This window comes from Prosopis cineraria, unplaced genomic scaffold (assembly GCF_029017545.1).
Source record: "Prosopis cineraria cultivar Desert tree isolate PC_DT_omini unplaced genomic scaffold, ASM2901754v1 PC2, whole genome shotgun sequence".
Classification (NCBI taxonomy): domain Eukaryota; kingdom Viridiplantae; phylum Streptophyta; class Magnoliopsida; order Fabales; family Fabaceae; genus Prosopis; species Prosopis cineraria.
The window spans coordinates 40,606,214-40,632,979 of NW_026555333.1; the positions used below are offsets into that span (position 1 = coordinate 40,606,214).

The 26,766-nt window shown below is 34.5% G+C and overlaps 1 protein-coding gene across 3 annotated transcripts; it reads left to right on the forward strand.

Moving 5' to 3' along the window:
* Nucleotides 1-2,540: 2,540 nt before the first annotated feature.
* On the forward strand, nt 2,541-25,447 carry LOC129303058 (kinesin-like protein KIN-UC). 3 transcript variants are annotated; one of them, XM_054942063.1, is made up of 21 exons: nt 2,541-2,951; nt 4,589-4,689; nt 4,903-5,025; nt 5,316-5,498; nt 6,951-7,172; nt 7,312-7,474; nt 7,766-7,915; nt 8,846-8,934; nt 10,079-10,291; nt 10,438-10,563; nt 11,957-12,136; nt 12,563-12,742; nt 20,280-20,405; nt 20,540-20,668; nt 20,760-20,892; nt 20,992-21,084; nt 22,761-22,886; nt 23,557-23,682; nt 23,976-24,119; nt 24,195-24,323; nt 25,080-25,447. In XM_054942063.1, exons 1-21 carry the CDS (start codon nt 2,699-2,701, stop codon nt 25,241-25,243), a joined length of 3,153 nt encoding a protein of 1,050 aa, XP_054798038.1. In that variant the 5' UTR covers nt 2,541-2,698; the 3' UTR covers nt 25,244-25,447. The 3 variants fall into 3 exon arrangements, with proteins under 3 accessions (XP_054798038.1, XP_054798039.1, XP_054798040.1); XM_054942064.1 differs by having other exon boundaries at nt 20,286-20,405; XM_054942065.1 differs by lacking the exons at nt 2,541-2,951; nt 4,589-4,689 and having other exon boundaries at nt 5,365-5,498.
* Nucleotides 25,448-26,766: the final 1,319 nt, after the last annotated feature.

Consider the following 26,766-nt stretch of genomic DNA (forward strand, 5'->3'; position numbering starts at 1 on the left):
CCCATATGACATAAAGTCTAAATATTATAAAGGCATGGATAATCAAATAAACAACCACAAATAAATACCAATGATCAAATAATGGCCCCATAATCCAGTCATAGCCATGTTAAATTTATAATTGTAACAAAACAGACACGTTAGTGATGAAAAATAAAAATAAAATAAAATAATTTATAAATTATATAAAATAAAATAATTTATAAATTAAATATACTTTATAAATTAATAAATTATTTGTAATTTGGTTGGTTTAGTCTATTCAATTTTAAATTTTACTAACCGAATCAAACCGATCAACTGAAATATTTAAAATAAAAAAAACTAAATCGAATCAAAAAATTAAATAGACTGAATCAAATAGACAAAATTCGATTCGATTCGGTTCAATTTTTGATTTTGATTCGGTTTTGCTTATCTCTACCATTGAGAATCCAACACGCACAACACCAAGAAAATTTTGTCTTATTTTCATCTTCTATTCAAGGACACTAACAGTGGTGCCAGTAGAAGGAAGAACATTATCCATAAAAACTTGAGTTAGCTTGAGAGACAACTTAAAATGATCATTAAAAAAAAAAAAGCTAAAGCTTAGAATTTATATTTGAAGACTATTAGAGAATGATTTTTCATTTATCTTTTTAATTCAAGAGCTTAAAATTATTTAGTTTTAAATGATTTTAAGTTATAATGCTCAGATACAATCTAATTCTAAGTTGTAAATATTTTAAACGTTAAATTGGATTGACATAATTTGGATTGATTTTGTGTTTAATGAATTTCTAAAATTTATGTTTATATATCCTTACCTTCCAATTAAATTAATGATTGAGTTTTTATTGTTGATTTAATTTTTGTTGTAGTGTTTGTTGCAAATTTGGGTCATTCCTTTTACCTCTTGATTGTCAATTGAGTTGGTAATTTGTCTAATTATTCAATTAGATAATTTATATATATTTTTCTAAATTATTTTGAATTAATTGTCATTGATTTTAATTGATTTAATTTGCCTAATTCATAGTCATAACATTTGGTTCACTATGAGTTATTTAGTGGATTAAGTGTTAGATTTTGTGTTGATGAGTTCATTTTCCTTTGGTCAAATTAATTGGTTTGGGTTAGAAAAGTTAATTCTATATAATGTCCTAAATTGTCCCCTTTACCACATTTGAATGAAACTTTTCTTAAATTTTTTTTATCATTTAATCCTTTTTGTCACTTATTTAATTTCTTTAGTTTGTATTTTATTTTTTTGACACAAAACCCCTATTATAATTTAGAATTCATGCATTACATAATAGTATTTAGGTGACATTAGTATTATCATCCATTTAGATAGTTTTAGTGGCATAAATTGTATTTTTTCATTTGCATTCTAGCGTAAAAATCTAGCATTTAGTTTTAAATTTTTTTTGCATTAGCTTTTAAATACCTACAAAAAATTAAAATAATTCCTAAATTGCTCTTTGAAAAGAATAACTCAAAGTTGGTCTATACTATATTAAATCAATCTTAATTAATTGAGTGTTGACACGATTAAGGCAAATCCATCACCATGTCCACTTAACGGTCTTTCACATCTAATCATTTTGAATGCTAAAGATCACACTTTTGAATATGTGCTTAGCACGAAACTTCAATGGACTGGGTTGTATTTTTCCTTGAATGTTAGGCCAATCATTTTATTTCTTTTTCTTCTTCTTCATTTTCTTCCTGATTTCGTGCTTGATACTTCATTTTAGATCCACACAAAAGGTTTGGGAAATAAATTGATAGCCTGCATGTGTGTGCGCGTAAAATTTTGCAAAACATAATTAAATTAAGGGGTCAAGAGATCTCCTGTGCATCGCTTGGTACATTAGAGTTAAAACTAGAGAAGTGAAAGTGAAAAGATGGAGTGTTCCATGCTACCTCTGCTCTAATTCATAAAATATTTTTTAAAAAAATTCAACATTTCAAAACATAAAATATTTTTAATAAAAATAAAATTTCATTAATAATATTTTTTTAATATTATCCTTTTTATTTTATTCTTTATCTTTAAGTAAAATATTAAATGAAGAGTATTTTAAAATTTTACATTTTTATTTTTTTAAAAATTTATAAAATGTATTTAATAAATTTTATTATTATATATGTGATTTTGTATAAAAATGATTTATAAATCAAGATATAGAGAGTACATTTGTCAAAATTGATATTTTCAATAATATCTTGGCGATGGCCATATAATTTAAAATTTACCTGGGCCTTGCTTGCAATTATTTTCCAGGCCCTCAATCATGTTTTCTCCATTTATTTTGGTCTTTCTGACTTTCTGTCATTCCTGTGTTATACTGTTATTTTTATTTTTTCACTAGTTCAGTTTCACCTTGCTATTATTATTATTATTATTATTATTATTATTATTCCCGAGCAGAGTACGATTCTGCCTTGTCACTTAGCAACACATGGCCTACCAGGCTGGTGAAGCTTGTCTTGGACAGCGACAAACTACGTTTACTGTGCCGTCTCACTTGTCAAAATTTTTGTGTCGACGATGACAGCGAATGAATGAAATGACGCGGGAAGCACATTCCTCCATTTGTACTCTTTCTACCTCACCTTTTCTTCTCTTCATTTTCATTCCATTTCTTCTCTAACCAAATCCCAATTCCACTATTATGTTTCTTCATCAACCATAGCTCAATCAAACAATATGGCTTCCAGCTCTGCTTTCAGATCCTCGAGAACGCACCACAGACAAGTCCTTACTGCTCACTCTCATGGATATTCTTCTTCTTCGTCTTCTTCTTCTTCTTCTTCTTCATGTGCTGCTTCAAATTTGAATACGGCTAATGTTCATGGGCAAATTCCGCCGCAGCCTGCTCGATCCAGAACTCCTTCTGCTTCTCCCAGGCGGATGCTCGCTTCAAGTAATCATACTGCTCCGTTGGATGATGATGAACAAGGTGATTTCGAGTTCATTGGAAGGATAGTGTTTGAAAACCTACTGTGTAAAAGTTTTTGTTTTTGTTTCCTAGCATCTTCTTTTGTTTCTGTTAGATATCGGTATGTAGCCCCCAATCTAATGCTGGGTTGGACAGAGACAATGGAATATTGTTTTGACGTAGATTTTGAACTTATTGTTTGTAATATGATCTTTCTTGCATGGTGCGGTTATACGTTGAACCAGATTATCCTTATTAGGTTATAATGGCGTAAAGTATTTTCTTGGGAGAATGACAAAAAAGGATGTTATAAGAACATTAATGTCAAAATAGAAACTTTGGTACTAACATGGTATGAGGAGTACTGAAATTTGGAATCGTCAGTGTTGAATTGAAAAAAGGACCTTATTTGTCATTCTCCCTATTTTCTTTCGATATTTTTTGGGGTGTTATCTTAGTAGACCTTAATGTATTAATCACCACAAGTTTTATTTGCTTTCCGCTATCATCAATGAAGGATTTAAGCGCCTTCGTTATGTCCGTATGGTTATTTCTGTATTGTTATATTTAAATATCAAAGGAGTCGGGATTGGGGAAGGGAAAGTAGCAGGGATTGGACCTTGAATCATGTCCAACTTAATTTTAAAGTAAACCACGTGACAGAACACATGTGCACATTAAGAGATTGTAAAATGAAAGGGAATGCGGCCCCCCCCCCGCCCCAAGCACCCAAAAAAAAAAAAAAAGAAAAAACTTCTATTTGGCCTGTTCTGCCCAAGCTTCTGCTGGTGAGTAATTATGTTGGTTCAGTGACTCTTGAATAATTTCATTATGGCTTTTTGCTACGCAGTACGCACATTCCTATTGTATTAAGCTTCTTTTTTTCCTATCATCAATCCACTGTCTATCCAGTTTATTCTTTTAAAATCAGCATGACTAGATCAACCTTTACCCCTTAGGCTCTTACTCTATATTCCGTTATATGTTTTAAAGTGTTAAGGTCAGTTATCACTTCAATCAAAAGGTTAAGCTAAAGTGAAGGCCCTTTAGTAGTTTATTGCTAACTCTAGCAGACCTCTCCGCTCAAAAGTCCTCTAGTATCAAGAGTTCATAGAGCATGGGCCCAATGCTGAGACTTCTTTAAAATATGAAGAGTAGAAGCAGCAGAGAATTCCGTGCCTTGGTCATGGAGGCTTTGCAACCATGTTGTTGACCACCTTAGTCTTTAATTCAGAAGATTAGGTTGAAAAGTGAAGTCCATGGATATTGTATTATTATAATTTCCTCCTTGAGGATTCTTCATTTTGGTTCTAATATGCTAACAAGTCATTGTATGTAATTTTAGAAATCAATTTAATCACTAATTATTTGTGTGAAGGTCTAACCTATCAGCTAGCTATTACTTTTAATGCTTTTCTCCATACTTTTGTTTTGAAATTTTCTTATCATATTCACTTGTTGCTTGTTATATTATTTACTTGTTTGCAGATTTTTTTGGGTATTGGAATGTCTCAACTGTATATTATCATCTTTTTACGAGTTTGTTGAAGGGAGGTCCTTTAAGTTTAAGAAACTGGTGCTGTGGTTAACAAGTATGGCTCATTTGTGGGGTAAACACGTATTTATTGAGTTTGATCCTTTCTTTGTTCCCTATTTAGATTCTCAAAGGGTTAGAGTTGCTGTGCGACTTCGGCCAAAAAATACAGATGAAATTCTTTCAGATGCTGATTTTTCTGACTATATTGAATTACAGCCAGAGGTAATAACAATTACCACTAATATCAAAATCAGGCCAGCCCTCTCATCCTTTCACACAGAAGTTCTTGCATTACCTTCTATGATTGTCATGCATGTAGTTCACGTACAAATAACAATCACCAAAAATTATTATATGGTTTAAGATACTGTTTTTTTCTCCCCTTAAATCTGGATTCTTTATTATTTGTTAATATTTTGATTTGCGTCCTTGTAGCTGAAGCGGTTAAAGTTGAGAAAAAACAACTGGAGTTTTGAATCTTATAGGTTTGATGAAGTTTTCACAGAAACTGCCTCTCAGAAGCGAGTTTATGATGTTGTTGCCAAACCTGTAGTTGAGGTAAGTGACCATCAACACTTGTTTGAATTATAATTAATGTTTTGACTTGACTGAAGATTATGCCACAAGTTTGACTCTTGATTACTGAAAATTTCACTTATGCATGCTGCTTGAAGTTGCATATTTGGAATGCTACAAAAACGTGCCACTTTGTAAATTGGTTGAAGCCTATGTTCTTTAATGATTGTGTGGATATTGTAGTCTGGACTCATCATTCTTCATTTGTTTTTTGGGGCCAAACATCATTCTTCATTCTTAACTACATTAGAAATGTTGATGTGTTCTTGCAGAGTGTATTGAGTGGATATAATGGGACAATTATGGCTTATGGTCAAACAGGTACTGGTAAAACATACACAGTTGGAACATTGGGTAAAGATGATGCTTCAGAGCGTGGAATTATGGTTAGGGCTGTGGAAGACATAATTGCCTGCACATCTGCATCTGATAGTGTTGAAGTTTCCTATTTGCAGGTATTCAAACTTGACTAGAAAGTAGAGCCGTTAATTAGGGCCAAGCATGTCAAGCTGGCCCTTTTAAGCCTGAAAAAATTTAGGGCCGGGCTGCTAGTTTATAGTATAAAATGACCCTTTTAAGCCCTTTTATAATTTTTAAAATTTTGGCATTAAAAAAATTAAATATTACACTAATTTTAAAACCCTAGCCTCATTTTCACAAGGATGAAGAAAGAATATATAAAAAGCTTAATATCTTTTCCACTGATGAGGCTCCACAAGGAGAAGAATGAAATTATATTAATATTGATGACAATGAAAATCATTAAGATTTAGTTGATGATGTTAGTAAGGTCTAATTATTTTCAGTGCTGATTTTTTTGATATTGTTTTTTATTAGACTTAAATTTGTTGTTGTGTGTATTGACTTAAATTTGTTTTTCTAGACTTACTATTATATGTTATAACTTTTTTGAGATTTTAAATATTTTTTTTAGATCTTTAAATTGAAAAATGAAAAAAAAAATACAGGGTTGAGGCCTTGAGGGTCAAGGTTGAGCTGACCAAAATGAAGCTTTGAGATATAATCGGGTTTAATAGGGCTAGCCTGTTTAGGTCTTGAAGGGCTAGACTGACTCTAATTGATAGCTTTACCTGAAAGCTTGGCCTTTTAGGTAGTTGTGATGCTATGTAGTGGCTTTTGTTGAGTAATTGTGAGTAGAAGCTAGTTCTTTATTTTCTGTGGAAGCATGGCCTTACAACCTTTTGAGTTATGAAAGTGTTATGCTATTTTTCATTTTTTCATAAGAAATTCATATTTTTTGGCAAGGTTTTAAAAATTGGCTGGTTATTGGACTAGACTAGGCACTAGATCACAATAATGAACCATGGTCGAATTGTGGTTGAACTGGTTGGCATTAAATTAATATGCTTTTAATGTATGTATCATAATCAAATAAGAACTACGTGTAAATATATATTTTTTTTAAAGAAAATATTATGAATGCTTGGTAGTATGATCTATTGTCGATGAATACATGATTAATAATATTAATCATGGATGAAGTCTTCCATTTAGAAATTAAGAAGGAAGTTGATAGAATGATAAAGTGTTAGACACTTTTTGAAAGCATATTTAAGTTAAATTTAAAAGATCAAGTTTAAACAAAAAATATAGATAAATAATAGAAAGCATCAACATTAAAAAGTTGTGTTTACATTTAAAAAAAAGCTTCAAGATATAAGCGAAAAAAATCAACCAAAATCACTAGTAAAAAGAAAAATGAGGAAGAATGCATTGAGTTGTGTATTGTGTGTGCATAATATTTGTTAAGAAGTCTCTAGTAGTCCCACATTGCTTATATTTTAGTTGTCAATTTATGTCATTTTCTGACAACTCTTTAACTATTGCCAACTTGCTATTTTGACAAATTAAATTGTTATGTTTGTTTTATGATATTCTTCCTCCAGTTGTATATGGAGTCCATACATGATTTGCTTGCTCCAGAGAAAAGTAACATTTCTATACATGGAGACCCAAAGAGTGGTGAAGTGTCATTACCTGGTGTTGAAGTGGTTAAAGTTCAAGATCTTGATAGTTTTGTGCAATTACTTGAACTAGGTGAGGCAAATCGTCATGTAGCTAACACAAAGCTGAATACAGAATCTTCAAGGAGTCATGTGATTCTTATGGTGTGTATAGCGTTATCTCCCTTTTTTCCTTCTCTTGTATAATTCAGGATATTTGTTCAATAATACAACAAAATTTGGTTCTGCTTCTCCTATTGGATATATAAAACACTGAATGCTTAATATCCCTTTGTACTTGAAGGTTCAAATTCGCAGATCCATCCTTGGAAAAAAAGTAGAAGACACTACTTGTCAAGATAAAACTATCACAAATGATGCTTTCGTTGACAACAATAAACCTATGATTCAGAAAAGCAAGTTGCTAATTGTGGATCTTGCAGGATCTGAAAGGATAGATAAATCCGGTTAGTCTAATTATTATTATAAATTATTCATGATTGAGTACTCCTGTCCAAGACCTATTGCTGTGGTGTGCTTGTATTATAATTTTGTTTTTCTCTGATTTGTCCTTTTAAAAGCCATGCTATATGTTTTTTCTTGTCATTTTTGGACAATATGCTATCTTGGTTTTTTTAATTTTAATATATTTGGCAAGATTTACTTCCAGAAAAATTATAAATTCATTGTCATGTGCGGTTCCTAATCAAAATGGTTTGTATGAAATATCAACTTAGACACATTTCCTCTTGTTGTAGGAAGTGAAGGGCACTTGCTTGAAGAGGCTAAATTCATTAATCTCTCTCTCACTTCACTTGGAAAATGCATAAATGCATTGGCTGAAAAAAGCCCACATATACCAACAAGAGAGTCCAAGCTTACAAGGCTACTTCGTGATTCATTTGGAGGTCATATTCCTAAGTTTTTGTTTTCCTTTTTTGGTCCATATCTTCAGAGCTTCTAAATGTTGCAATGTGAAACATCCATGCTGATAATGCTTGTAGTTTGCACTAACCAAAATCAATTTATAAAAGATGAATGCTGACTTCTTTATCTCAGTGTGGAGGTTAGCATCCTCCACTTTTTATGTTGGCCAAAAAAAGGCAAAACTGCAGCGGTGGATATTTATTCAACACAAGAATTTGTATGTATATATATATATATTTTAATAATGACGACGGCGATGACGACTACATTCAGTATCTCAAGGTTATTGTATGACATAATCACATGGTGCATATAGTTTTTGTGTGATTCTAAGGGAGAGACAGTTTTTAGGTCTAATATAGAGCGTGGAGAATTTTATCTTCCACCGATGTTGAGGGAAATAGCTGTCCTTTGTGTGTGGGTGCGCTTGTGTGTGTTCTCTATGTCAATGTGACAATACTTTTATATTATACTTACGTCAAGGAGGTAATGTTGATGTCTCTTCCTTTTGTGGAGTCACGTATAACTAAATGAAATTTCTTTTTTAATTGAGCGGCCTTAAAATTTTGAGTCAAAGCTGGGATAAATCATCTCACTTTTGGGATAGAATGCTTGTATTTTTGTATTTGTATTTTATCAGTGAAAATTATAAACTGGGAATTCTTCTTTTGTTTCACTCTTAAAACTTTTTTGCATTTGATATTCTTTGGCTCCCTTTTGCTTGAAAAATGTACAAGTGTATTAGCTGAAGAAAAGCCCACAGGTATCAAATGGGAGTCCAGACTTGCAACTTGAATTCATGGTTCATTTCAAGACCATCTGCATAACTTATCTTGTTCTTAGAGTAATTGTGCTTCCTCCCATCACTTTATTGTTCATAGGTTTTTAACAATTTTTACTCTTGGAAATAGGGTCTTCAAGGACTTCTCTTATTATAACAATTGGGCCTTCTGCGAAGTACCATGCTGAGACTTCTAGCACAGTAATGTTTGGACAGCGAGTGAGTTAATGATAATATGTTTATGGTTTCTAGCCATGATACATTTTGCATTTTTACCTTGCTACAGCTGCACTTCCCCCCTCCTCACAACTGAAGAGACCCATCTCTCTCTCTCTCTCTCTCTCTCTCTCTCTCTCTCTCTCTCTCTGTGACAGTGAATGTATTTTTATGCTTTCCGCAATCTGTTTTGATAGGGATTCATATTTGGTTAGGATTTGATTAATTCAGAGTGTATTAAGAGAATTTTTTCTAATCCAAACAATTTCAGAAATTTAACTCAAACGATTGATCATTATATTCTCATTTGATGTAAATTTCTTGTTTTTTTGATTTATATGGAGAAGTTATGAGAATGTTTGTTCCATATTTGGGGCCAATGAAAGAAAAAATAATCTAGGTTAAGCAATGTGGCGATAAATTTATACTTCATGAGCATGATTTTGGTATGACTGCCAATAGAGTTTTATCATAAATGGACTGATACCTGGTTGGGGAATATTGTGAAAAGTTTAGGCCCTAAAACATGCTTTCAACCTATGTGTTGCAATAGATTATTCTTGCTTAAAGCATGCACAGCAATCATGACCTTCATTAATGGGTTTTCACGTCTCATTCTGTGATTGTTTCTAGAACATTCTCGTAGTCCAAGAGCAGAATGTAATTGGATTTTAAGGATGTATATAATCCAGATTCCTGAGCTCCCAAGTACAAAATCTACATAGCAACCTGGATTCTTAATTTTAGTAATTCTGTATTAATTTCTTTCACTTTATTTGTTTTTCACGTTATTATATCATTTAGTTTAGAAATCTCTTTTCAATTAAGTGGTTAATGCATGTCTTGTTTTGAGTACATGAATATATTCTGATTAAAGACAATATCATTTTGCAATGCTTGGAGGGGACATCAGTACAGCCCATTTTTTGTTCTGTGGCTAGCATGAAATGAGAATACAATAAAAGATGAAATGAGGCTTGCATGATTGAACATGTCTTTAATTAGCTCGTTTCAATTAGAATGTATTTATATGTGACCACCATGGACATGGGAAATGGTGATATTGCATAATATCAACTACAAGGAAGAGCTAACGGTTCTCAAGGTAGATAAATTTCCCTTGACAAGCTCACTTGCTTAATTGCAGGCAATGAAGATTGTGAACAAGGTAAAGCTCAGAGAAGAAGTTGATTATGAAGCTTTATGCCGTAAGCTTGAAAATCAAGTGGACCTTCTTACTGCAGAAGTTGAAAGGCAGCAGAAGATGAGAGAAAATGAAAAAGATATGTTGGAGAAACAGCTAAAAGAAGGTCAAGATGCTATAATTGAAACGAAGAGAAGTCTGCTTACAAGGTCTGAGGTAGTTGTTTGTTCCTCTTGTAGTCTGAAAGGCCTTTGTGCATTGAGTCCATGTCAGGTTTTCAAAGCCATGGTTTTTCCAAGTTTCCTGTGTTTTAAATTTCCAACATTAATTTTTGTCCTTTTGTAACTTTCAAATGCTGGCAGTTTCTAGAAAAGGAGAACATGCATTTGAAAGGGGAGTTAAAGGACATTTTAACCAAACTTAAAAGTCAGAAAGATCAAAATGGTTCATTGCATGAAGTGGCTGCAAATTTGGAAAGGAAAAGTGAGGTAAATCTTCTGTGAGATCGAGCTTTTGCTGCTTTCCTAATTCACTCTTGATCTGTGCAATTTCAGTTCCCAATGATATTAACGTTTTACAATGTCAGTACATTATATGTATGGTATTTGTTAATTGTATTGTTACCACTTTTGCTAACTCTTGTCTTAGCCCCAAAGCAATAAAACCTTGAGGGATACTTTTCTTATACCTTATACCTTTGAAGAACCCAAAGGAGTGGTGACTATTTGACATCTCTTTTCTTTAGACCACAATAGTCAATATATTGAAGTTGGCTGACACGGTTTGATAAAGAGGAAACTAAGGATTGCGAGGCTTAAAAATTAAAAAGTCTGGAGTAATAGGTTTCTGGAAATTGATCCTTGTCAATGATTTTTCCATTCTTAGGGTCTGATAGCAGTGTAACGAAGTTACCTTGTTGCTGTCGATGTTTCCCTCACAACTTGTAGCATGGCCCACATAATAAAAAAAGGACTAGGGATGGTAAAAACCTTATCAGGTTCTTTGAAGCCAGTATTGTGGTCATCAGCCAAGACAATAAATAAAATGTGCTTCCTGACTCAAAGACCTCCATTCTTTGCTTTGGTGCTTAAAGCTACCATATGTGAGGAGAATGCACTTCTTTGTTTATCAAATCTATACTGTTTGCATCATTCTTTTCTTTGAGCATCAAAATTAGGATTGCTTAAAAGATAAATAATAACCAAGTTCTTTCCAGAGTGATTTGTTAAAATCTATTCATGAATGCATTGAGTACAATCTGGTGTGTGTAAAGATTATACATGATCACCTCAGAAACACGTATACAAACAAAATAAAATGACAACAAATTCAGTGAAATGATATAGAAAAAATATATATATATTTTAAAAACACATGCTGTAGAGTAATAAGTCATGTGATCGACCTTTGAATCTTCAATGGTGACATGGCCTTGCTGTTTGATGTGGATGTTTAACAGTTCTCAACCAAAGAAATAGTTTTATCCTTATTCTGTTCTTCCAAAATAGACTTGTAGCAATTATAATTTCCTAGAGGACTATTTATGGATAACCTAAGTAAGAAATTTTAATAATCTAGGGATTTAGGCATCTTAAAGTTACATGGATAATGGCTGGAAAAAAAATGCCCATTGTTACTTGGCCAATGAGAACCTTTATTCAAATCCTTGTTAAACCCTACTTGCAAATTAAAAACCCCAATTGACAAGGCGAATTAAATGGCTAATGAAGAGGTTTCTTCATCAAAGTGTCTTTTTAAGATCAAAATCTATTTACAATGCTCTCTCTCTCTTCTCTTCTCACTAGCTAATATATGTTTTTGGCGTGGAATTCTTTCTTACATGTCAATTGGTATTGATGATGTTTATTTGACCATAAGTAGCAACAACTCCTTGAAAATTCTGCAATTCAAAGAGTACTGGTAGAGACCACTCAGATGTATGAGAGGAAAATTGCAGAGTTGCTTAAGCAGATTGAAGACAAGCATTGTTGTGCTGAACACTCTGCAAAAGAGCTAGATGCAGCACAAAGGCTTCTAAATGATCATCAAAAGTCAATTAAGGTTTGTAATCAATTAGCCAATTTTAGAAACAGCTGATAATGCTTCTCTATATCATATCAATATAAATGATAAAAAAAGTTGTATCTTGTAGCCGGTCAATTTTTGTGTTAAAGTATGTATTATGAGCCAGCACGCACGTACATGCATGCACGCATGCACGCACCCACTAGGTTCCTGCATGGCTTATAGGAGTTTTTTGGAATTAGTTTCAATACTGTGTTTTCCTGCATGGCTTATAGGATTTTTTTGGAATTAGTTTCAATACTTTGTTTTCCTGCATGGCTTATAGGATTTTTTTGGAACTAGTTTCAATACTGTGTTTTCCTGTAAGTCTCTTTTGTAAATCTCCCATATTTTAGAATATAATGAGAACATGATTCTGATACTTTATATTTCCTTAAATTTCTTCTATTCCTTTGTGAGAAGCAAAAAGAAGTAGAGAATGCTGCATATCAAACGGCCCTGGCTGAAACCACTAAAATGCATGAGAAGCAAGTAATGGAGCTAGTTAAACAGATAGAAGATGAGCGTTGCCGATTTGAATGTGCCCAGGAACAATTAGACTTGGCAAAGGGACTCCTAAGCGATCAACAAGACTTAGCACAGGTGAACTTAGTTAATGTTTTTCACAACTTATTTCTTTAACAATCTGCTTCCCTTTCGATTCCTTTTCATTTTTTATGACAAAGAATGATGTTAATTTTCTCTCAAGTTGTCTGTCAGTTACTGAAGCACAACTGCATATTTACCACTTTTTAATTAGCTATACAAATTAAAGCGTTTTCATAAAGTATATTCATTCAATTGTTGAGGAAATTACCAGTGCTCTCAGTGGATCTGATCTCATGGATGTTCTTCAGCATTTACAAATTGTTGTAAGCTGTACTGGGGATTCATTTTGTGATAGTTTCGTAACATTTTGAAATTGAATCAGATTCATTGCATTTCTCGCTAAGTGCATGTTAAAAGTTAGATGAGAAGCACTATTATGTAAAAATTCTTTTGATTATCATGCATTTAGGAGTTCTTGTGCTTTGCATCCAACCTTTTTGCACTAGCTTGTGATTTTTATAATTTTTTTATTGTAATATTAATGTTTGAACACATTTTATTTGATGTTTAATCATTAGAACCAGTAATTCGAGCAGGGCGGGCTTATTCGGGTCGGATTTAAAGTATCATACTCTTTTAAAGAAACTCATAGAGTCAAGCCCTACCCTAACTTTTTTTGGCCGGGTTTGGGCTGGCCCATCAGGAAAATTACCAAACTCTATATACATAGAGCTGGAAATTCCAACAGTCAGGCTTGGCCATGCTTAAAGTATCCTACCCTCTTAAAAAAAGCCATATAGCAAAACCCGACCTAATTTTTTTCGGGCGGGTTCGGGTTGGCCTGAATTACCGGCTCTATTTATCATTCAGTTTAATTTTGTGTGTTCTAATTTTTATTCTATTTAGTTTAGGATTACTCATTGCACAGGTTTAGTGTTATTAGGGTTTGGAAATTGGCATTCAAAAAGATTAGGATTGCATTAGCTTATGGTTGTTGAGGAGTGTGGGGTCTTATATTTCATCCATGGAGTTGATCCTACTGGTAATATAGCTTTCTTCTAGGACTAGTGTGGAAATCCCATTAATTGTGTAAATAGTAATTAGGTTTGATTTGTTTTTATTATTATCCCTTCTCCTTCGGTTCTGACCATTAGAATTAATGGTGATTATTCCTTCCCTGGTCATAGGCTAGAAATCAGGGATTAGATTAGCCTAGCACTGTGTATATATTGTAATTCGCATGTTCATGTTCGATAATATACAATTGAAGCATTTCAGTCGACTCTCTCTCACATGGTATCAGAGCTTGAGGGAGAGATCGAAAACTTATCTGATTCGGAAACGGAGATGGAGCCGACTGGAGCGGTACGCGACACCCAGACATGATCTGCGACTGACCCGAGAGACTCCGATAGCATGATTCCGAATCAGAAAGAAGGAACGAACCACTCTGCAAGTGATTCTCGGGGGTTCGACAATCTGATTTCGAGCCAGAAGGGGGGACCGTACGCGTCGATGCCGAGCCTAGAGGGCTCAAACGTCCTCATCGTCTCTGAAAAACTGACCGGAGACAATTACCGGGAGTGGGCACAGACGATGAAGCTCTCTATCGAAGGTCGTGGACGACTGGGCTTCCTCAATGGCGATTCTGTGATTCCAGATGGCTCAAATCTGAAAGCTCTGCGCTTCTGGAAAAATGAAAACTCGATGGTGGCTTCTTGGCTTATTAATGCGATGACTCCAACAATAAAAAGGAGCTTTATGTATCTACCTACTGCAAGAGAGATATGGGAGGCTGTACGAGAGGCATATTCTGATGGAGAAAATGTTTCTCAAATGTTTGAAATCAGAACTAAATTGTGGCACATGAGTCAGGGTTCCTGTAACCTTAATGATTATTATCTTGAAATGACTGCTCTTTGGCAGGAATTGGATCTGACTAATGAAGATGCCTGGAAGTGTGCTGAGGATGCTGCCCTGTTTAAAAAACGCATTGACAAAGAAAGGCTATTTGAGTTCCTAGCAGGACTCAATCCAGAACTTGATGCGGTAAGGGGGAGGATCCTGAGTCTCGTACCATTACCATCTGTCCGTGAAGCATTTGCTGAAGTAAGACGTGAAGATGCACGTCGGCGTGTTATGCTGAAAACTGATGCTAAGGGGACTACTACTGCACCAGAACCATTAGCACTTGTCACTAGAAGTGCAGATCCAAGAGGCCAGAAGAATGGACCAACTTGTGAACATTGTAAAAAGACAGGTCACACCAAAGATACCTGTTGGGATATTCATGGCAAACCCCCAGACTGGAAACCAAAAAAGCCAAGGGGTCGTGGTTATCACATTGGCACAGAAAAGAGTGATGATAGGCCCACAATACCTCAAGTACATCCAGCCACCTAGTAGTTCCCTCCTGAACAATTCGCCAAGTTCATGGAATTTCTTAATACCCTCCACATGCCTAGCACAAAACAGCCAACAGCCACGGTAGTCCACAAAGGTAACTTCCTACAAGCCTTACATGTCATTCAGCACCTGTGTATTGCAAATCCCTGGATTGTGGACTCAGGTGCTTCTGATCACATGACGGATAATCGAGAATTATTCTTCACATATACTCCATATAGTGGCTCCCTTAAGGTTAAAATTGCTGACGCTACAGTATCTCCAGTCGTTGGTGTCGGAGACATAAAAGTTTCCGATAAGCTGGTTCTTCATTCTGTTCTGCATGTTCCAAAATTGAAGTGTAATCTGTTATCTGTGCAAAAATTGACCAAGGATAAACACTGTCATGCTGACTTCTTTCCCAACTATTGTATGTTTCAGGAAATGTCAACGGGGACGATGATTGGCAATGCTAGAGAATTTGATGGTCTTTATTACCTTGATGCATCCTCTAAAGAGTATGGTAGCGTTTGCAATAAAGTTTCCTTTCCTAAGGATAGTAGTATTTTGTTATGGCACCAACGTCTTGGTCATCCCAATTTTCAGTATTTGAGTCAAATGTTCCCCTCTCTTACTTCTAATAAAAATGTCTCCAAGTTTTATTGTGATGTTTGTGAACTTGCAAAGCACCATAGAACCACTTTTTCTCGCAATATTTACCAACCTTCCCAACCGTTCACCACTATTCACAGTGACCTTTGGGGACCTAGCCGGACTACGAACAGAACACATAAAAATGGTTTATAACATTTATCGATGATCACACCCGTGTTTGCTGGACCTTTCTCCTTAAAGACAAAACTGATGTTGTCCCTGTATTCATCAACTTTTACAAAATGATTCAAACCCAGTTTCACACCTCTATTAAAATCCTACATACTGATAACGGTACTGAGTTTATCAATAACTCTTTAGGCAATTTCTTACAACACCATGGAATTGTTCATAAAAGCACTTGTGCTTCTAGCCCCCAACAGAATGGCATAGCTGAAAGAAAAAACCGGCACATTTTAGAGGTTGCTAGAGCCCTACTTCTTACTCATAATGTACCCAAATTTTATCGGGGTGATGCCATCCTTACCGCCACCCATCTCATTAATCGAATGCCTAGCCGAATCCTATCTTTTAAAACGCCACTTGAGGTTCTTCACATCACCCATCTTATTCCTCACCTTGAAAATAACCTTCCACTGCGAGTTTTTGGGTGCACTGTCTTTGTTCACATTCATCACAATAGTAAACTTGACCCCCGTGCCGTTAAATGTATTTTTCTTGGATATTCTGCTTCCCAAAAAGGGTACAAGTGTTATGATCCTCTTACACAAATTCTTTGTTAGCTGTGATGTCACCTTCCATGAAGATGAATCCTTTTATCCGAAACCTCCAACTCAGGGGGAGAGTGTGAGTGACTTGGAGTCTTCCTTAGAACCCTCTTTCCCACTTGAATTAGAATTACCCTATGAGTATGAACCTCCATTAGAACTTCCGTTTGAAGTTGGTGCATTAACAATTGAACCTGAACTAGATAATGTACCTACCACCGAGGGGGATCCTAATAAGGGGGAGAGAACAAACACTGATAAATTCTATGATCGGTTTTATGTTCGGAGGAAAACATCAAGGAACCAGACCCAAGTTCTCGAAGCTGACCATGATTCTGAACCAATGACAAATCCTGAACCTCAAGAAGATATCACTGACTGTGATCAGCCAGGGGAAGTAGAAGAAGATTTGGATCTTCCCATTGCACTTCGGAAGAAACCCAGATGCTGCACTAAACACCCAATAGACAAGTTTGTCTCTTATAAAGCTCTCTCACCTCGATTTCAAGCTTTCACTACCAATCTGGATAGCATTACAATCCCAACATGCATTGAAGAAGCACTACAGTCCCCAGATTGGAAAAACGCTGTTATGGAAGAAATGAATGCTCTCAAGCTAAATGGTACATGGGAAGAGGTTGAGATACCGCAAGGAAAGAAAGCTGTAGGTTGCAAATGGGTATTCACAGTGAAGTACAAAGCAGATGGTACTGTAGAAAAGTTCAAGGCTCGTCTTGTGGCAAAAGGTTTTTCCCAAATCTATGGAACTGATTATACAGAGACATTTGCACCAGTTGCTAAGCTCAACACAGTAAGAATTCTTATGTCCCTGGCTGCAAACCTTGATTGGCCATTGTATCAGTTAGATGTAAAGAATGCATTCCTAAATGGAGACTTAAAGGAAGAAGTGTACATGACGCCACCACCTGGATTCCCTGCCCAGAGAAAGAACCTAGTCTGTAAATTAAGAAAATCCTTATATGGGTTAAAACAGTCACCTCGAGCATGGTTCGAAAGGTTCACAAAAGTTCTAAGAAAGGAAGGTTTCACTCAAGGGCAGAGTGATCATACATTATTCTTCAAGCACAGGGAAGGAAAGAAAACTATTCTGAGCGTATATGTGGATGACATCATCCTCACAGGGGATGACCATGAAGAGATGGAAAAGATCAAAAAGGCATTGGCCAAATCCTTCCAAGTCAAAGACTTAGGGGAAATGAAATATTTTTTGGGAATGGAAGTAGCGCGATCTAAAAAAGGGATTTATATATCCCAGAGAAAATAAATCCTCGATCTGCTAAAAGAGACAGGAATGTTAGGGTGCAAACCTAGTACGACACCCATTGAAGTAACATCAAAAAAGAAGAAGATAAAAAAAGATGACAGAGAAGAAGAAGAAGAAGAAGAAGATGAAGAGGAAGAAGAAAATGAAGGGAAAGATGTTGACAAAGGAAGATACCAAAGACTAGTTGGGAAACTTGTCTATCTTTCCCATACTAGACCAGATATTGCATTTGCAGTAAGTGTAGCAAGCCAACATTCTCATACTCCTAAAGAGAAACATCTAAAAGCAGTCTACAAGATTGTACGATACTTGAAAGGCACACCTGGAAAGGGAATATTATATCAAAAGACAGAGAAGAAGAATGTAGAGATATTTACAGATGCAGACTGGGCAGGCGCCCATAATGATAGAAGATCAACATTAGGATATTGCACATATGTGTGGGGAAATCTTGTGACATGGAGGAGTAAGAAGCAAAATGTTGTTGCAAGGAGTAGTGCGGAAGCTGAATTTCGAGCAGTAGCTCATGGCATATGTGAAGAGATATGGGTAAAACGGGTATTAGAAGAGCTAAGGATTGAGTTAGAACTTCCAATGAAGCTGTACACTGATAGCAAAGCTGCTATAGACATCTCACATAACCCAGTTCATCATGACAGAACCAAGCATGTTGAGGTTGATAGACACTTTATCAAAGAAAAGATTGAGGGAGGCCTTGTGTCACTCATACATGTGCTGTCACGGAATCAAACCGCAGATATCTTTACCAAAGGCTTGAACAAGGAGACGTTTGAAAAGTTTGTAGGCAAGTTGGAAATGATTGACATATATAGTCCAACTTGAGGGGGAGTGTGGAAATCCCATTAATTGTGTAAATAGTAATTAGGCTTGATTTGTTTTTATTATTATCCCTTCTCCTTCGGTTCTGACCATTAGAATTAATGGTGATTATTCCTTCCCTGGTCATAGGCTAGAAATCAGGGATTAGATTAGCCTAGCACTGTGTATATATTGTAATTCGCATGTTCATGTTCGATAATGTACAATTGAAGCATTTCAGTCGACTCTCTCTCACAACTAGACTTAGTGATATCATGATATCAAATTAGGTTGGGTCTTTAGTATCTGAAAATGCTGCTTCTTTATTTAGGTAATAGAAGTCTCAATCCAGTTATGATCCAACCTTGTGAAATCTACATGTCCTGCTTATAATCACTATCCCTTAGTCCTTTTTCCTTCATTTATAACGACATTGGCCCCCCAATAAATTAAAACCATAACTGGGCAAAGGGCTTTGTTATTTTATTGATGATTGTACCAGAATCGCTTGATTTACCTTGTGAAAGAGAAACCTGAATTCTCTTCAATCTTTAAACAATTTCACTTATTAAAAATCAATTTCAATTGAGTGTCAATGATCCAAGATTGGATAATGGGAGGGACTTATTCAATTGTGTCTTGGGTGATTATTCATGAGAGTAAGGTGTCATTCATTAAGGCTTGTGTTGAGAGCCAGCAACATGGTATTCAGTAGAGGCTCCTATGACGTTTCTTTATGACAATATCACAACCGTAAGTACTGTGAAGAACCTACTTATCATGATAGAATCAATTCAATCAAACATATAGAGTTAGATGGATAGTTTATTATAGAGAAGCTTGATTTAGGGGCATTTGAAATTCATCATACATCAGTTCAGTTTCAGGTGACTGAACTGTTGACCAAGGTTGTTGGTAGAGCGAAGCTATAAACCTGGAATAACAAGTAGGGACTGGTTAATATCTATTCACCAGCTTGAACGGGGTTGTTGAAATTTTCATGTGTTCTTTACATACTTCTTTGGCTAGCTTGTATTTTTAATAGGGTTTTGAGTGTTTGCGCCTTTTCTTGCTGCTGCTGCTTTTTTATTACTTATTTTAATTTTTTATTTTCCTTTTTCCATTTATGTCCTTTATAGTTTAGGAGTGCTTATGAGTGTTATTAGAACTAGAAAATTGGGATTTTAGAATGATCAGGAATTGGAGATGGGTGCTAGTGTTGAGCTATTTAATGCTTGGTTTTGTATTTGGCAGACAGAAGGAATAAAATGTACGTTCTGAGGTCATGTATTTGTTGGTTCTCTTTAAAATTCCGAAAAGAAGTGTAACCCATATCCATCTTTCTACGTATATATATTTTGGATCCTACGGAAAAACCATCTTTCTATATTTACATTGTGACAAAATATTGAGAAGGAAAAGTTTCTGATGATTTTACTCTTTAGGGTACAAGGGTATATGTACAAGAGGGATCAACAATGCTAATAAATGCTAGTATATCAACTCCTAACCATCAACTGCTATCAACATATTAGTCACTAATTACAGAATATGTACACTATTCTAACACATTATATTTGTACTTTTCCCCTTAATAATAGTATTGGAAACTTTGAGCCAGAATGGTGTTACCCTTTCTGCTACATTTCTTTGGTATGCTTTTGTTAACCTTGATTTAATAACTTTTAAGTGATTTACAAGTACTGTTGTTTGTTCCAAGAACCAGAAGCAGGAAGAGATCAATGACCTCCGGGTGAGATTTCAAGGGATGTCCCATTTACATGAAACTACTGCAACTGAACTCCATTTATTAAAATCAAAATATCAAGATCTATTAGAGAGGGAGGTAAGTGAAAATAGATAGGTCTTCTTGAACTCTCCTTTCCTTAAATGTGTTGAATTGATTTGAATTAAGATTAAGACCAGTGACTATTTATCCTTTAAATGAAAATATTAAATTACCAGTAATTAATTCTGAAGGTTACACTGAATGAAGAACTTCATGTTATGCGGAAAAGACTCCTGACAGAAGAGAAGCAGAGAAAAGATTTTGAAAATGAGCTATTAAAACTTAAGAAGAACGTGTCTGAAACTGAGACTGATATCAAGGTAATTTTCTCCTTTTATTTTGATCTATGGATTTATTTTATTGTTGATCTTGAAAATCTTATATTAATACCTTCTTAATTCTTTGAATTAGAGATCTGTTTTGAAGGAAAATACATTTCATGAATCTTTGGAGTATGGATCCCCTATGATGCCAAACAAGATTAAACCATCGAAGGAGGCGATCTCTAGTCAGAAGGCTGCCATTGCAAAGATATGCAAAGAAGGCAAGAAACCTTTAGAATTATTCCATTTGATTTTTGACAAATCACCTGCATATATTTTTGGTCTATTGATTTGCATGCTGTTTGTCGAGAAAAATTCAGTGGGGTTTCAAAGAATATTAGAGTTATTGAAGTCTGAGGACTCAGATACTCAAATCCAAGCTCTAAAGGTGATAGCCAATCTTGCAGCTGAAGGTACAGGACGTGATATAATGCCGTTTTCCCCTTTATTTCTTTATTAGAAATAGAGTATTGTCATTGTTTCTCTTGTTGCATATGCTTTTCGACTCATTCGTGTTATTTTTCTTTATAAGCTTTTGAGCTGGTCTTTCTGTACATATCTTTTACTGAGAATTTTATTTGTTACCTTGCACAATTCAGGCAAAGAATGTATAGATGTTGTAATGAGAAACCATTAGAATCAGATATAAGGAAGTTGCGTTAAAAGTTTAAAATCTTGATATAGATGCAAGTGAAGAATTCATTCTGTCTGAAGGGAGGGTCTATACTGACTTCTAGAGGAGTGTTTCACGCCAAAAAAGAAAAATCACAATAGAAGAACTTCTTAATCCCTGCAAGTTTCATGGTTTAAATGGCATTTAATTAGTGAAGTCTCCGAAACAAAGTTTCATTGAGCAGAGTGCTCTTTATAGTATACAGAGTCAATGTTGGAAAGTTTCTTTGTTTTTCTATTACTTTCAATGTGCATTAAGAAAAATGAGGGGGATGGGAATTAAAGATTTTAATCTATTCTTCTTTGGAGTCTTGAGCAAGGCAATTAACATCAAAGGATGCAAAAGGATTGGACCTGTTATCTAATGTCCTTCTTGATGGTTTCCAGCTTTATCCCTTCCATTTCTTGGAAGTTTAGTAATGAGGCTTCTTTCCTATTAAGGAATAGAGAGAGAAACTTATAGTGCTGGGATCCTGAATGAAGTCTGTCTTAAGAGACCCATAAAAAGATATTTCTGATGGCAAAGAGGGAACCCATCCTTTTAGGGAATGCTTTGAGAGTTACTGGATTGTATTTCATTCTAGATATTAGTTGTGAAGGGTTGTTGTCTTCGGCAACTTTTCCCTTTGGTGTTTCTCCTTCGTGATTTCTGCTGCGACCATCCAGCCTGAAGAAGCTGGCTTGTCTGGCCTGGATAAGAAAGAAGAGCTGAGTTTATACTATGCTTTTTTGTGTTGTCCTTGCCAGATAGTCTGTAAATATGCAATTTTCCTTTTATCTGGGTGAAGAGTGACACAGAATTTGGCCAGAGAATTTTGTGCAGAGCAAGAACATGCCTCATCTCACTAAGTGAAGTTGGCTTCATGGATTGTATGATCCTATTGGGCTCTATTTCTTACAACAGAGTATTATAAATAAATATGATATCATACAAAACAGTGGAATAGGTAGGGTGAAATAAATGCTTAATGAATGAGCCAAAGGAAGCCGGAATTGGAAGCAAGTCGGTTATATGACAGTAATTGGGAACGAAGAAATGTATTAGCGGTTACATTATTAATGCAGAGCTTAATTCCGAGGGGAGATTATGATCTGAGAAGCAAGGTTGATGAGGGACACTAAGGTTGAGAGAAGGGGTAGTTTATTAGTTTGTTATTGCTTGAGTTAATTAGAAAGAGAGTCATTTTAAGCTTAATGACACAGTAAAGGACAAGCAAATCATTGAAAGTACTTCATAGTCTATGCTGGTAAAATAAATATTGGTTGGATACTTGACTTATCATTCATCATTCTATTGTAGTTTCAAACTAAGTTAAAAGTTTGGCTTCTATCTCACTATTTTCCTTTTCAGATGAGCCGTCAATTTGTTGATTGCATTCATCCATATTTGCAATGATAGAATGTTTCCCTCTTTCAGATGTTAATCAGGAAAAAATTGTTGAAGAAGGAGGATTGGATGCATTGCTTACATTAATGCAATTATCGCAAAATTCAACAATTCTTAGAGTGGCTTCTGGGGCTATTGCCAATTTGGCTATGAATGGTAAATTTGAAGGTTTTTTTGGCGTCTTATTTGTGGTCAACTACGCTTTATTGCGTCTTGCTTTTTCGGTTATACTTTTTCATATATTTAAAAAATAAATTTTAAAAAGAGTATGTTTTGAGAAACAGTATACCTATCAAGCTAGAATTTGTGGGATTATCCTTTGAGGACAAGACTGCCAAGTTGATCTCTGATTTTTTATCTTGATAAAATTGTAGAACGAAGGACAGTGTGTTTCTTATCCCCCCCCCCCCCAAAAAAAAATTTAAGATTTTCTTTTTAAGTTGTTTGTTTTGCAAGACAAGAAAATTTTATGGATGGACGTCTATTTATTTAATTTTTTTCCAAATTTTCAATGAAGAATTTTTCTGGAAATGAGGAAACCATTTCTAAGTTTTGTTTTTACTTAACCAGCATTTTTCTAAAGAAACAAGAAAAAGAAAATTTTGCCGCAGAAATATTTTCAGGAAAATTTTCTGGAGTTCCCAAAGAATCTTCATTTTCCTACAAAAATGGAACCAATGAAAAATTACATTTTTGGAGAAAATTGTAATCCTCACGAGATTAGAAAAGGTTCATCAAAAGAACTACATTGATTTAACCAAAGACATCTATAATCGATAACCATTATTTAGTGATGACGACTTATTAATATACTTCTTGAATTTAGAGCTTGGCCAAGGTTTAATAGTGAGCAAAGGAGGTGCTAGGCTGCTAGCAAAGACAGCTTCAAGAGCAGTTGATCCGCAGACCCTAAGGATGGTTGCTGGGGCACTTGCTAATTTATGTGGAAATGGTAAGCAGAAGTTGTCTCTGACGTTCCCTATGTGAAATTTTAACCTGACTGAGGTTTTAAATAATTAACCTTATATATGTTGTCCTGGATGTGATTGTAAACTCATCTCACCCTCCTCTCAAAGTAGATAACCCCTAGGGAAAAAAACACACGCACCCCCCCTATTTATCTCTCTCTCCTCACCTCCGCATGCGCACTTACACATACACAATACATTGATGACTTCGCAAGTCATGCTTCACATGGGTGTATGCTTTAGCTCTGATGTAGAGTCTCTGATTGACATTTGACAGAGAGGTTACATATGCTTCTGAATCAAGATGGAGGTATCAAAGCACTCCTGGAAATGATCAGATGTGGGAATGCTGATGTCATTGCACAGGTTGCTAGGGGATTGGCTAACTTTGCAAAATGTGAATTTAGAGGAAGAGTTCAAGGTTTATGACCGATCTTAGTTTATGGACCAAACTATTCCTTCTTTTTGTTTCTGTAGTAACATCCAATTTGTGCAGGGCAAGCAAAAGGCTGCTCTCTATTGATGGAACATGATGCCCTTTCATGGTTGATTGCCAACTCTAATACCTCTTCAGCTTCAACCCGGCGACACATTGAGCTTGCACTGTGTCATTTGGCACAAAATGGTGAGCTGCTTACTCTGCAGGACATTACTTGGGATGGAATATTAAGAAGCTAAAATAATTGAACAAATGATAAGTATTTAGGTCTGTTGGTCATCATTTCCGGCTTAAGTTGGAATTTGAAAGAGTGAACTGGGGTTCAGAAGTTTCATGTAGCAATAGCAGAGGATTCGTTTATTTTTGTCCTCCTTTTATTGAGTTGTGTAGGGAAACCACTTTATGGTGGTGATTGTTTCCCCAGAACTTGCTCAAAAGAAAACATGCGATTTCCTGGAAAAAATCGAGTGTATTTTATCATTTTTTTTTAATATCGAAAAAGATATATTTGCTATGTATTTGCAGTTTTCTTCAGAGCTCCTACCTGTCCCTGCAGCCACGCCTTGAGAAATGCTTAGGGAAAATGCTGAATCCCTTTCTACCTCCTAATTTCCTTATGGAAGTGACATTACTTTTTCTCATTGCACCAAAAAGAAAAAAAAGGAAATACGCATGTCTATTAGCTGTTGTCCTTTGGTCTAGCCTGTCATCATTCAAGAACTTTTTGCCCCATGAGAAACTTATTAGTACTTGGTTCTTGTCTCTCTACATGGCATTGGATTTAGGGTTTAACATCTCTGCTTGTTTAGAATATGTTTCTATAAGAATTAGTGGTTTAAGTTTGCATTACATTTCATGTTACTACAGAATTCCAATATTCTTTTGGAAGCGATTGTTAGAAACATTGTTTTAAGCTATTGATCATTTTTGTAATTGAAACAGAGGACAATGCCAATGAGTTCATTTGCAAAGGGGGAGTGAAAGAGCTGGTTCGAATATCAGTACAATCCACCAGAGAAGATATTCGAAATTTTGCACATCGAATACTGAGCTCCAATCCTATGTTTCAGGCTGAGATTAATGGACAACAGATTTATTATACATAATACTGAGTCTCTCTCTCTCTCTCTCTCTGAAAAAAGCTTAGGTGAAATGGGTTCCGATTGATGCAAGGGCGTACCATCTTGAGTTCAAAGAGCATTTATAGTTTATAAAAATATTTACAGATTATCTATCAACAAGATCCCGATCAAATCCAAACCAATTGGATTGAATTTTTAAGTCTGCAATATGATGTAGTTACTGATTTATTGTCCTGTGTTGCACGGTTTATTGGTTTATTAGCTTATTAGTGAGCATATCAAAATTTTGTTTTTGATTAGTCTTGCTAAAGAGATGCCCGCAAGATTTTTACTAGATTAGTCTGGGTTAAGCTCTCAAAATTTTTCTTGCTAAAATTACATTTCTACTACTACAATACATGAATTATTATGAATTTAATTGAAATCTTTCACCTAGGGGATTTTTTTCATAAGGTTTGTTATGCAACTACGGATAGAAGTCATGGTTAACTATCTTACCGAATATTAAGGAATGTTGTTAATGGCAGTTTAATTTCTGAAGTTTTTTCTAAATTGCAGATATTTTTTAAGAATGGCTCCTAATAAATTGTTTGCCTCGGCCTCCTAATATAAATTTAATTATTATTCATCTCGTTCATTTATATATTTAATATGCATGTTTTTAATTAAATTAAGACATTTAAGTAATTTATGTGTTTTGATTTGATTAGATTAAAAGATATTAAGTAGATAAAATTAAGTATTGTTTTAAAAAATATCTTTTATTAATATGGCTTGCGATAACATATAACTTCCTTATTATATGTGTTATACAGTGATAAGCATTGATGATTGGTTAGTACCTGATAAATTGCGTTAATTTTTTAAATTTCAAGAAAATTACATATGATATACTCCCTTCATTCAAAAGTAACTAGGCATTTTTAACAGAATTTTAACTTTCAATAAAATAATTATTTACTTTTAAACTAATCATATCTTTTTATATTTACTTTTATTAAACATCATACACTAAATATAAAGTCATTATCAATAGGTGTACTTTTAAAAAAAAAAGATAATGATTATATCTCGAAAGATTAAAAATGACTTACATTTTTTAATATCTAACTCCTTAAAAAATGTCTTATATTTTTAAACAGAAGGAGTATATATATAGGGAAAACATAACTTTAAGTTCTTGTATTTTTTTTTGTTAATCCTTGTACTTTTTTTTAATATTTTTTATCTTTGTAATTTTTTTTCATTGTTTTAGTTTCTTTTTTATTATTTTAAATCTCTCCAAGCTTTCTATATTTTATTTATGGAGGAATTTAAAATAATGAAAGACAAAAGTATAGGGACAAAGACACTAGAAAAAAGTATAAAAATTAATAGTAAATGATGAGCAAATTACAGGAATCTAAAATTATGTTTTTCCATATATATACATATATATATATATATATATTAATTATATTATTCTTGGCTTTTGACAGATACTTCCTCCTTTTTTTTTTTTTTAAATTTTTGATAATAAGGTAGGTAGCAAAACTACATATGGAATC